At 58.6% G+C, this 12,477-nt stretch overlaps 1 protein-coding gene across 1 annotated transcript; it reads left to right on the top strand.

Moving 5' to 3' along the window:
* Positions 1-1,502: 1,502 nt before the first annotated feature.
* Positions 1,503-11,812, top strand: NICN1 (nicolin 1). The gene is made up of 7 exons (XM_045024145.1): positions 1,503-1,590; positions 1,892-2,030; positions 4,101-4,289; positions 5,113-5,226; positions 6,080-6,151; positions 9,247-9,351; positions 9,928-11,812. The coding sequence occupies exons 1-7, from the start codon at positions 1,553-1,555 to the stop codon at positions 9,967-9,969; spliced, it is 699 nt and encodes a 232-aa protein (XP_044880080.1). The 5' UTR covers positions 1,503-1,552; the 3' UTR covers positions 9,970-11,812.
* The last annotated feature ends 665 nt before the right edge of the window (positions 11,813-12,477 follow it).

Raw genomic sequence — 12,477 nt, forward strand, 5'->3', positions numbered from 1 at the left:
CTCACAGCTGACCCCACATGCCTCAAATGGCATGTGATGCAGAATGTGTCTGGTGGGACGGGGCCTCGTGGGCCCAGAGGACTGCTGGTTTCTATCCGGTGGGGTGTCTCTGATGCAACACCAGCTGTGATGCCCCCCACAGTCAGTGCACAGATGGGGTTACTCTCTTTTTGGCTCCAGATGGTGCCCACTCACTCTCCAGCTGGGAACCCCAGTGAGGACTCTCAAGTTGGAGCCACAATCCCATCATCATCTGGGATAAAGAGGCCATCTGGGCACAAGCCGTTTAGTGGGGGTGGGAGACAGGGGACCTCGGGAATAGGAACTGCACACAGGTGTGTCACCAATAACCACTGCTCCCAGGGCATGAACCTTAGAGCTGAATGCACAACATCCATCTGCCAAGGGGAGGAGATGGGAGAGGACAGCTAGGAAAGTGAAGGGAAGGCGACAGAGTGGGGGGACTGCAGGGGTCTCTCTCGCTCTTTGGATCCCTAAGATCCTTTCTGGCTCAGTCACTAGCCACTGGGCTGGATGCAGGATTCTCCAGAGGAGGTTCTCTGGCCTGGGTGATTGAGGAGGCCAGACTGGATGGGCATAATGGTCCCTTCTGACCTCAGGGGGCAAATCCCCCCAGGCAGAAAGGGGTGCCCACGTGACACAGACCTGGTGCTGCTTGGCAAGCTTGCCGTAGTGAGCTGGGGGTACTCGGGGTGCAGGCCAAGCCGCTGACAAGGGCCTTGCTCGCCACCCTCTTTCCGCCCAGCTCAGTGGCAGTACGCCTGTGGAGATGCACGTCACGTCCTAGTCCTACTGGCTGTAAAGAAAACCTTTAAAATGTGCCCAAGCACAGCTCAAGAAGTGGCACAGGAACTCCCTTGTCATGGCTGTTGGGGAGTTCACTCTGAAGCCTAATGGCATTATGCTGGTGTGAGGCTTTCCTGGGATCAGGTTAGCAGATGGAGCTGGGGAGGGGCTGGAGAGAAACCCTGTGGGATCATGACACGGAGGAGAGCCGGGCAGGTAGGTCAGGCAGCCCATGACCCCCGTACCCTGGCGAGCAGGGCTCAGCCTCTGCTCCCTTGTTGGGTCAAAACTGTGCAAGGGGGAGACGAAGTGCTCCCCAGCCAGCCCCAATGCCCCCCAACCATACCAGCCAGCCAGCCCCAATGCCCCCCAGCCAGTCCCCCAGCTTCCACAGCCAGCCCTAATGTCCCCCAGCCAGTCCCCCAGCTTCCCTAGCCAGCCCAAATACCACCCCAGTCAACCCCCAGGCCATCCAGCCCGATTGCCCTCCCAGCCAGACCCTCCCCAGCTTCCCCAGCCAGACCCCTCCGTCTGTCCCAATGCCCCCCCCAGCCAGACCCCCCAGGCCAGTCAGACCCCCCCAGGCAATCCGGCCCCAACGTCCCCCAGCCAGACCCTCAGTTCCCCCAGCCAAAGCCCCCCACCATCCAGGCCCCCGTAACCGCAGTCCCCAGCGAACCGTTTCCATGGAGACAGGCGGGGGCGGGGCCTGTACTCCACCAGCCCCGCCCCGGAGCCATGTTGGATGGAACAGCCGGCGCTGAGCCCAGGACACGGAATGGGGTGAGAGCGTCACCTCCGCCCACCACAGCCCCCAGCCCCCTCCAAACACCCCGCTAGCCCAGCCCTCCTCCCTTTCTAGGCCCCTCCAAAGCCCCCAGGCTACCCAAGCTCCTCCCCGTTTCCAGGCCCCTCCAGAGACCCCCTGCCCGGCTAGCCCATTCCCTCTCCAAACACCTCCTCACCCTCCCGAACGACCACAGCTCCCCCGAACAGTCCCCCTGGCCAGGCCAGTCCCCCCTTACCTGTCCCCTCCAACCCTCCCCCCCCCGGTGCTGCCTGACCTGCGGTTCTCTTCTCACAGCCGCCCCATGGCGACCGGCCCAGCCCCGTGCACTGTCCGCAGCCCTGTGGCGTTGCAGGTGGGAGACGTGAAGACGGACCTGGCTCGGCCTGGCGTGGCCGTCATCGATGTGGTCTTGCCCCCCGCCCAGCCCCTGGATGTACGTGTGGCGTGAGCCCCTGCCCGGGCTACGGGTGTCGCGCGTGGCCCTCCGCCCCTCCCGCCCGTGCGCCATGGTGGGGGAAGGAGCTTAGTGACAGTCACAGGGCGAGGGGGGGCTATTGCAATGTCTACAGGGGCAGGTAGCTGTGGCTCTGGGATGTGAAGGGTCCCCCAGGAGGAATAGGGCAGCTCTGGGAAAACCCTGAGTAGCAGGGCTGCCCTGGTCCCCATCGGGTGCCAGTCTGCATTCTGTGGGGTGCCAGTCTGCATGCTGTTGGGTGCCCTGATGCAGCAGGAAGCTAAGGTCAGAGCCCTGGCTTGCTCAGCACACTCATTTGGACACTAGGGTTGGGTAGGGTTCTCGGGGCAGATGGACCCCAGGTGGACATCTGATGCATGGGGACCCAGGTGCCATTGGGTGTGTGGTTGAGCAGCTCCCACTGCATCCAGTGACAGGGCAACATGTCCAAAGCATGCCAGGAAGGGGAACTGCCTCGGAGACAGGGAATAACAAAGCCACCTGGGCATGCTGGTCCCCTGCCAAAAAGCAGCATTTGGTGGCAGAATGCCAGGGGGGTTATTGTACACTTGGGGCTCGAGAACATTCCCCCAGCACTGGTGAGGCCTCATTTGGAGTACTGTGTCCAGTTTTGGGCCCCACACTACAAGAAGGATGTGGATAAATTGGAGAGAGTCCAGCGGAGGGCAACAAAAATGATTAGGGGGCTGGAGCACATGACTTATGAGGAGAGGCTGAGGGAACTGGGATTGTTTAGTCTGCAGAAGAGAAGAATGAGGGGGGATTTGATAGCTGCTTTCAACTACCTGAAAGGGGGTTCCAAAGAGGATGGATCTAGACTGTTCTCAGTGGTAGAAGATGACAGAACAAGGAGTAATGGTCTCAAGTTGCAGAGGGGGAGGTTTAGGTTGGATATTAGGAAAACCTTTTTCACTAGTAGGGTGGTGAAGAACTGGAATGGGTTACCTAGGGAGGTAGTGGAATCTCCTTCCTTAGAGGTTTTTAAAGTCAGGCTTGACAAAGCCCTGGCTGGGATGATTTAGTTGGGTTTGGTCCTGCTTTGAGCAGGGGGTTGGACTAGATGACCTCCTGAGGTCCCTTCCAACCCTGAGATTCTATGATTCTATGATTCCCATGGGTTTTGGAAGGAAAGATGCTGCTTGCCCTACCCTGAAGTAGCTGGGTGGGAGGACTTGAGGACCTTGTCTCCACCAAGGGAAAGGCTCTGCATGCAGCCGGCTGGATGGGGACTGGCTGGGCACTTGGGGCAACTTATGCAGCACATTGCAGGCAGCTCTTAATAACTAGCCTTTCCCAGGTCGGAGTTGGGAGCAGGGCAGTTTTAGGCCCAGCCAGTGAACCAGCCTGTCCCAGAGCCATGGCAGTGATGCAGAAGCTGAGGGAGAGCACCACTGTGTGTCCAGTGTCCAGAGTGTAGCAGAGGGGCTGGATTTCAGAGCAGTGGCCAGAGGCAGGTAGTGCAGAGCCACAGCCATCTCCCTGGGACTAGGGGTGCTGCCGGACGAGAATAGCAAAATGTGGGGCTTTGAAGCAGGCTTCTAAGCGTGAGCAGCTTGTATCGAAGAGTCTGAGGGACAGGTGGGTTTTCAACTGCTGTATTTCTATTTACTGTGTCAAGCTTGGGGCCAGGAGCTGTGCATTTGGAGAGAAATAGGTTGTGAAGCCAAAGGGACCATTGTGCGCATCTACCCACACGTCCCACATAGCACAGGCCAGAGAATGTCCCCAGAATAATTCCTAGAGCAGCTCAGTTAGAACGCAGTCCAGTCTGAATTTAAACAGTGTTGGGGATGGAGAATCCAGCTCTGCAGGGCTGGTCATCCCCATGCCTTTCCTGCTGCCCATCGAACTGAGTGGATTCACTGGTGGATTGAAGATGTGGCTCAAAGGAGGCCCAGTGGATTGCTACTTGCCTGTCTAGGTGGCAGAGGGCAGGCTCTCCCCGGGTGGGTACCTGCCTGTCTAGACAGCAAAGGACAGGGTCTCCCCATGGGGCAGGCTCGTGACCTGCACACTGGGTTGTCTCAGTTGCAGGAAATCATCTTTAAGAACTCCTACACGGCTTTCCTGACAGTGCGAGTGCAGCGGCGGCGCCCCTGTGATGTGGGGCGCGACGGCACCAGGAAGTGGGTCACCTGCTTGTGGAATCACTGCCTGATGCCCAGCCCACACACAGAGGCTGGCTCCCAGGATTACTTCTCTCTCTTCAGGCATCAGGTCAGGACTCTTGGTGCCACTGGGACTCGGGGGCTGGGCCTATGGTAGCTGATTCCCCTGTAGTTAGAGCAGCAGCAGAGCCCCGATTGTGCCTTGGCCACCACTGCCCACAGCTGGCACAAGTGCAGCTGGGCTGGGCCTGCTGCTCCGGGGAGGAGAGAGTGCTGGGGAGAAGCCAGGTGGTACAGGCAGGCCAGCTGTGGCTTGCTTGCCCTTAGTGCTGGGCTGCAACTGAAGCACTAAAGCAAGGCACGGGCTGCTTGTCCCAGCAGATCCCATGGTGCTGCTCATAAGAGCAAACTTGATGTTGAGAATCCTGATCCCTGTGGTGTAATCATGATCTCTTACTCCTCCCTGAATTGTGTGTAGTGTTGTACCGCAGAGCCAGCTGCCATTCAGTGCTGGGGGCAGTGGCTGAATTGCCCAATGGAATTCTTGGCGCTAGAACCTCTGCTTCCCCTCTGACTGCTACTGGGGACGTGGGCCATCTCCCATCCCTGACTCTGTGTCTCCAAGGCTGACAGACCTGATGGTTTATTGCATTGCGATAGTGCTGGGACCCCCACCAGCACCATAGTGCTGGGGCCCACCCTGAGCTTCCAGTCCTTGTCCTTATCCTGCCTGGTGGAAAGGGCCTGGAGTGCAATTCTTGGCACCCATCTATAACTCCTCCTGTCCAGCCATCCGGCATCGGGCTCTGCTCTGCCCCCTCTAGCTCCATCCCCTCACCAGAGCTGGCAGCCCTTGTGCCCCTGGCTCTAAATAACTAGCACCCAACCCCCTCACTACAGCACAGCTCTTGCTGCCCTGTTGTCTCTGGCAGTTGCTGTGTGATGTGGATCAGGTGACTGCCGTGCGATTGATTCTTCGCCAGCCCTCGCCCGTTTGGCTGCACTTCACCCTGGAGGAGCTGCGGCTCTACCCCAGGGGCCAGCAGGTGAGTGACTGCTGGGGTGGTGTCAGGCTGCCTTTCTCCCGGGCAATGAGTGTTGCACAAAGCCGCCTGTGTTTGGCGAGACCGGAATTGCCCCTGGCCCTGCCAGCCGCACAGCATTCAGCCCTGCAGGACTCTTCTGGGACCTTGCTCGTTGTCTCTGCCTCGGATTGCTTCCCACAGGTTCTGCTGAGGTTGGGAAGCAGCTGCCCATCCCTTAGCCAAGGGTACCCTGTCTCCTCCCACTTGCTATACTGTAAAGGCCCCCCCCCATCAAGAATGCAGATGCAGGGGGTACTGAATCCCACCCTGTGTCCCTCCTGGCAGGGGCTGCCCCAGACTCTGGGTCTGACACGTGAGGCTCCCCCTAGACCCCTTACCACCAGAGCCCCAGGGAACTCAGTGAAGTGCAGTTTGCAGTCTGGGCTGTGGCGCATGGCCTCAGTGGTCTCAGGCTCCTGGCCATGGGGGTCTCTGTCTCTGCGGCCCAGGGAGTGTTTCCTGCGGCACCCCGTCATCGGCCTGGCCCCAGCACTGATCACCTGCCTGTGCTCCTTGTTTCTGCCTGTGCTGTGACTCTGAGGCCATCTGCACCAGCAGGATTATAGTGACAGAGCAGACTGCTCAAGGGGCCTGGGAGCAGAGATGGGGCAGCCACATGCGCCGTCTGGACCCGCACTCCCTTTGCTTCTGGCTACAGTGCAGTTCCCTTGGCCTAAGGAGCATGCGTTGAATGCAGCAGTGGGGTCTGCAGGCAGCCTGTCCCTGTGAGCACGGAGGAGCCAGGCCTGCCTCCATCCGTTTGGCACGGGGGCGGGCTCTGCTCTTCTCATCTGCCACCTTTGACTCTTTTCAGAGCCTGCAGACAGACTTCCCATCCTGGCTGTCCCATCTGGCCCCCCAGCAGCAGCCAGAAAACCTGCATGGGGTAAGCAGCCTCCTTATGAGCAGCGCTGGAGCTGGGGTCTCCCAGGGAGCAGTGGGCATGTCCCTGCCAGAGTCGGGGTGTCCTGGGGGGAGAGGGCAGCAGGTGAGGTCCCTATTGGGGATGGTGTGTCCTGGGGGAGAGAGTGGGGTGTCCTGGGGGGAAGGGCCACAGGTGGGTTTCCAGTTGGTGGTGGGGTGTTCTAGGGAGAGAAGGTGGGGTCCCGGCTGGTGGTGGGGTGTTCTGGGAGGGCAGCGGGCAGGGTCCTGACTGCCGGGGGAGGGGGAGAAATGTCCCTTGAAGCAGACAGCTCAGTTGGGCAGGGCAGGTGGGTACAGTGGGAGTTGGGCTCATGGGGGCCATGATCCCTGCCAGGTGCATTGGGATCTGCATGCACACTGATGCACTGCAGGAAGTGATGAGGAGCTCCTGGACTCTGGGGAGTGGTAAATCGGGGGCAGCATGCCAGGTTATAGTTGAGAGCTGCATGTCTGGGACAGGGGGATGGGCACCATAGTCTGCACTTGGGAAATGCAGGTTAGCCCTGCCCACCGGGAGCACATGGCCTGTTTATGTTCCTCTTGCACACCTGTCCTAGTGCGAATACACAGCAGGGCTCACGGCCAGCTGCCAACACTGCTCAGCGAGCAAATTGCAACTGTCTGTTTGAATGTGCAGTTTGAAATCCAGGCCACTGTTGGTTCATTCTACAAGCCCTCCCCAGTCAGGGGACAGAAACAAGCCCCATGTCTGTCAGTAGCCAACTCAGCACAAGGAGCTGTTTGCAAGCTGCCTGCAGAGAGAATTGCTTGCTGAATAACTTGCCCCCCCAACCACACCTGGGTGCTTCTCACCTGCTTGGGCAGTTTGCAAACAGCAAAAGGCCAGATCCATCGACCAGGTGTGTGGGGGGCTTACCCTGACTCTGGTGGGCTAGCCAGCAGCTGAGCCTCCAGCAGCTGGGCCTTCGCCAGCACAGTCCACAGAGCATTGTCCCCATCTTTGGACTGGCTGTGTTGCTGGCACTCAGCTTCCTTGCGGGCTGCAAGCGGAAATCCAACAGCGATTGTTATAAGAGAGAAAACCCCTGCCGGCCTTGTTCAAAGACCAGGGAAATGTGGTGAGCAGCGGTGTCTCCTCACACATTAGACAGACAGTGCTGTGGATTTCAGCTCTCTGTAAAGCTCTCTTGGGCTGCAAGCACCCTGCAAGCTCTGTTGTGATGGGTGGAGAGCTTGGCAAAACGCGCAGCCTGGGAGTTCTGCTCTGAGAGACTCTACTACATGGGCAACCGGGGTCGGGCAGCGAGAACCAGGGGGTGACCGGGGTTGGGCGGCTGAGCAGGGGGGTTGGAGTCCCCAGTGTGGGGGAGAACCCCAGTGGTGCTGAGTGGAGGGTTGGAGACTCCTGGGGGGGACCCGGTGGCGCAACATGGCTGAGTGGAGGGTTGGGGGGCCCAGGGGCGCTGAGTGTGGGTAGGGGGGATCGGGTGGTTCAGCATGGCTGAGTGGAGGGTTGAAGACCCCAGTGGGGGGGGAGAGGGGCCTGGGGGCACTGAGTGGGGAGGAACCCAGTGGCGCAGCACAGCTGAGTAGTGGGTTGGAGACCCCAGTGGCACAATGCGACTCAGCCGGGGAGGGCCCAGTTTGAAACTCCCGCATGCAGACTGTGGAGATCCAGCTCTGTGATATTTGGCCAGTTGTGATTCCTGGCCCAGATCTTGCACTGCACATGTGGGGCTGGTACCTGCACTGACCTGCCTGACCCCAGCGCTATTGCTGTGCTCTAGCTCCTCATCACTCAGTTTCTTTTCTTAAAGGGGTCCCCCAGGGCTGTCCCCTCAGCCCTTTGCTGTAGGATGCACTGTAGGCCTCTGAAGTTGGTGTTCCGGGGGCCACTGGGGCTGTTTGTGAATGCCAGGCGGTGGCAGCTGTGGGTGCGTGCAACGGAATGAGGATGTGCCTGGGGCTGTGCTCTTGGACCATCCTGGGCAAAGCCACGCTGAGGAGGCACTTGGAGGGCGTTGGAGCCGAGTGGGTCAACTGGGCTGTCAGCGTAACCTGAGTCAAGCTGGAATTTTCAAGAGTTTTGGGAAAAATGGCAAATTAATTTCTAAATTCTGTTCAGCTCTCCCCCGTTCCCCTGAGTTCCTGTCTAGAGGCTCCTGGCTGTGGCCTCTCCAGCACAGTGTGTGCTGTGCAATCAGTCTGATTTTGTTAATTAACAGCGGCTTGGATTTGATGTCCTGGCTGTCGGTTCCGGGCACGCTTGCCAACAGACACCGAGCTTGACATGCTCAGCTGGGGGACCATGGCTCATGGCAGCCAGGATCTTCCAGGAAGCAGCTGCTGCAGATTCGACACAGACCGGAGCTCTCTGACCATGCAGCCAAAGAATGCTCCTGAATCAGCTGGGCAGCTCAGCTGGGAAGAGTAGGCCTCTGGCCAGGCTGGCCCTGCAGCACCCAGCCCATCAGGAAGGGGTGTGATGTTCCAGAGCAGCAAGTAGGGAACTCGAATGGCAGGCCTGGCTGGGGCAGAGTCCTGGCAGTGATGTGTGCTGCTGGCTGGAGCAGTCAGAGGTGTTATGTGTGATGCCTTCCCAGTCCATTCCCTGCTTTGTGGTTTTCTGGGAGAGCAGCGGTGCCTCATGCACCAGGCAGGGTTTGTGTGCGCAGGCTGCTGGCTATACTGCAGTAAGGCCTGGAGGCCCCCCTGTGCCAGGTGCTGCCCCAAGGGCTCACTGTCTGAAAGCAGATAAAGCAGAGTGGAGCAATGAATCATAGATTATCAGGGTTGGAAGGGACCTCAGGAGGTCATCTAGTCCAACCTTCTGCTCAAGGCAGGACCAATCCCCAGACAGATTTGTACCCCAGTTCCCTAAATGGCCCCCTCAAGGATTGAACTCACAACACTGGGTTTAGCAGGCCAATGCTCAAACCACTGAGCTCTCCCTGTATATGAGACAAAATGGGCTTGGGAGAGAGCAGGGTAACCAGAGAGCACTTGTCCTGTGGGCAGCGGGGAGGTGAGGGTTACCCTAGCTGTCTGGAGCTGCCTTTAGGAACACCCTTCTCAATAACCATTGCTTGTCTGCAGGGTGTCCCCGACCCGGAAAAGGTGTCTACAGAAGTCCAGCAGCTGTGGGTACTAACGGAAATGATCCGCGCCAACCAGACGGCAGCCCGAATCGGGCGTTTTGACGTTAGTTTCCAGTTAGCTCTGTTCATTGCCCACAGGGGCTGGCCCCCTGCTCTGGGTTTACTGCATGGCCCAGCATGCGTCAAAGGGGCAGGATGTATTTTGGGCACTAGCAGCATTTGCAGTCACTCTGAGCTGCTCCCAGCTGGCTATGCTGTACGAAATGCCATCAGACTGCTGGGAAAGCTCCTGAGGGTTCCAGGTTCAGGAGTATTGGAGGTAGGGAACTCTCACCTCCCCCAGTCCCAGCCTCTCTGATGTTCCAGCTCCAATTCCTCTGTAATAGAGGAGATAGGCTGCATGGGGGCTCTCGGCTCCTGCGGTCCCAGCAGAGGTCCCTAGTAGGCACATCAGAGGCTGTGGGCACCTGCAGTCCCAGTAGCACCCCAAGGGGTTGTGTTGGGTGCTGTGGGCGCCTGCAGTCCCAGCAGCGGCCCCTACAGGGCGCATCAGGGGCGCTCAGCTCCTGCAGTCCCAGCAGCAGCCCCTAGGGGGTGTGTCAGGGCTCACTGCTCCTGCAGTCCCAGCCAGCCGCAGCAGGGTGCCCTGATGGGAGTGACACTGCTCTCTGTGTTCCAGGTGGATGGTTGTTACGACATCAATCTGCTCTCCTACACCTGAGCTCTGGCCCAGGCTGGCTGCCCCATCTGCACAGCATGTTTCCTTCATCGCTGATCAGAGTCTGCCTCAGGTCTCCCCAGTCAAGAGGGTTGTTTTCTCTCCCTCCTTGTTCTGTGCTCCCTCAGCCTCCCCCACAGCATCTTCTGGGCTTCTTGGCTCTGACCAGATTCCTCTGTCTGCATCTCACTGGGGCCTGCGGACTTCCTCTTCTCCCGGCACTGCATAAGCTCTCTGTTCTGGGCCTGGCAGGCATGTCCCCCAGCCTCCTGATCAAATCACATTGCGGGTGTTTGGCAGAGTGCCCCCCACCCACCCACCCACCCCGGGAATTTCAGATGAATCCTGCTTCCAGGGGGATCTGGGGTGCCAATAAGCCTAGGGTGGGCGAAGCTCAAGGGACGTGCTGGGCTCTGGGAACAGAGTTACTGGCCTGAATGCTGCATCAGAGCCCTGCTCCTCTGAGCTTGGAGCTGCCTGGGGCTGGTGTGCTGCAGGCATGGGAGTCGGCGGACAGGGGAGGGACTATGATGTTCCCTGTTTCTTGCCATTGCCCATGGCTGTGCAGTGGGAGGTGCTACCTGAAAGCCACAGGGCTACTTTGGCAGTTTGTCTGTTCTCCCTGTTCTGGCAGGGTACAAGCGGTACAGGGCTGGGGCATGACGAGGAGGGACAAGGACTGTCGGTTGGAGCCTTCCTGGCTGCAGATTTTAGCAAGGTTGCAGGGCTCAGAGCCTTGGATGGGGAGAGCTGTCTGCGAGTTCTTGGGAGCCTCAGCACCAATGGCAATCAAAGCATACTACCCCAGAACCCAGTCCGGACACCACCCATTGCCCACCCTGGGATTGAGTGTGGGATCCCCATTGTCTCCCAGCCCCAATTGGCTCCTGACCCATAAACGTGCAAACTCTGTGAAGATGGGCAGCTTGTCACCTAGCCCCTCTGATGGCCCCAGGGTGCTCCCAGATGCTCACTTCCAATCATGGAGTAAATAGCAGCCACACAGAAGAGATTTGAGCTCTTGGTCTCCTGGATCCCAGCCTGGAGCACCTTCCCTCAGGGCCCTGGATCACGGCCTGGAGTGCCTCCCCCACCCCACCACTGGGGGTTGTCTCTCTCTCCTGCAGTGCTGGGCAAGACTCCCAGCAGCCCTGCGTGCTGCTCTTGAGCACCCAGTCCCTAGATAACACGGGGGTGTGGGCTGATTTGAGGGCTCACCGGCCTGCTCAAAAAAGCAGGGGATGGGGTGTCTCTTGGGAACCCCTGCAGCAACCGAGCCCCACTTTGTGCCATTAACTCTCCCAGGAGGTGTAGTGGAGAGTGCTGGCACCAGACATGGGGCAATGACTGCTACTTTCCATGGTATTCAGGACAGTGGCAGGAGGTGAACAGCCTGGCCTCTCCCCATGTTCTCTCCAAGGGGGGCTGGAGTAGCTGAGCATCTTCCAGGCTTTGCCGCATGTAACCTCACGCCCACTCTGGGAGTGGCTGGCTCCAGTATCTGGCTGGGAACCAAGGTCCAGAGAGACTTGCCCAGGGTCACATAAGGAGTTTGTAGCAGAACTGGGACATGAGCCCTGGTCTCCTGAATACCATCCTAGTGCCCTCCCCCTGGGCCATCCTTCCTGGCTACGTGCTTCCTTTCTTCCATCCTTCCTGGCTGCACGTGACTGGGCTGGCCTGAGTAGGACATGGCTCTTGGGTTGTAGCTAGCCATGCTGTTCCCTCCAACAGTCACTGTGCCCATGGGGATCTGACCTCTGTTCTGCCTGTCCCCATAGGGGGATGCATCATGCATTTGCTGGATCTGCACCCAGCTGCTTTAATAAACAACCCTCAAAGCTGAGCTGTGCTAGTGGTTTCTCTGAGTGGAGCCCGGCTGGCACATGCCATCCCTTCTGTCCCACCTGGGCATTGTCACTTCCCTACAGCCCAGCTTGAGGGCTGCCTGTGCCCAACCTAGCCTTCCCTCAGCTCTTAGAAGAGGGGAGCTGGAGCTGAGGGCCAGTGTCCAGAGAGAGAACAAGGCCAGGTTTCAGGAGAGCTGGGGTGGGGGAGGGTGCACAAGGGCTCATCCAGCCCGAGGCTTGTGGGGGTGAATACGGGGAAGGCAGTGTTACCCGCACAATCTAGAGCACCCTGCCTATACCCTATGGAGGGCACCAGTCAATTTAGGCACCCCCACCCTTTTCCTTCCAAGGGCTCATGGTGTAAGGCACCTATCCTTATGTGACCCGGGGTGCCAGAGCAGCCCTCACTGAAAATGTCAAGGGCAGGCTGCAAAAAGAAGAGCAGATACTCCCAAAACTGATGGTTAACACTGAATCACACAGCTGCCTTTATTGCATTCCAGTTCTCTGGCACCCAGTCAGGACCTAGGTCCAGTACAGTGAGAAGTTGTTTAAAAGCCCTGCTCATATATACAAAATGTTCTGACCCCAAAGGGCCAGCCATGTTACCAAGTCAGTATTATTTTGGAACTTCCCCAAAATACCATGCTGCTAATCAATC

The sequence above is a fragment of the Mauremys mutica genome, chromosome 7 (genome assembly GCF_020497125.1).
Source record: "Mauremys mutica isolate MM-2020 ecotype Southern chromosome 7, ASM2049712v1, whole genome shotgun sequence".
Taxonomy (NCBI): domain Eukaryota; kingdom Metazoa; phylum Chordata; order Testudines; family Geoemydidae; genus Mauremys; species Mauremys mutica.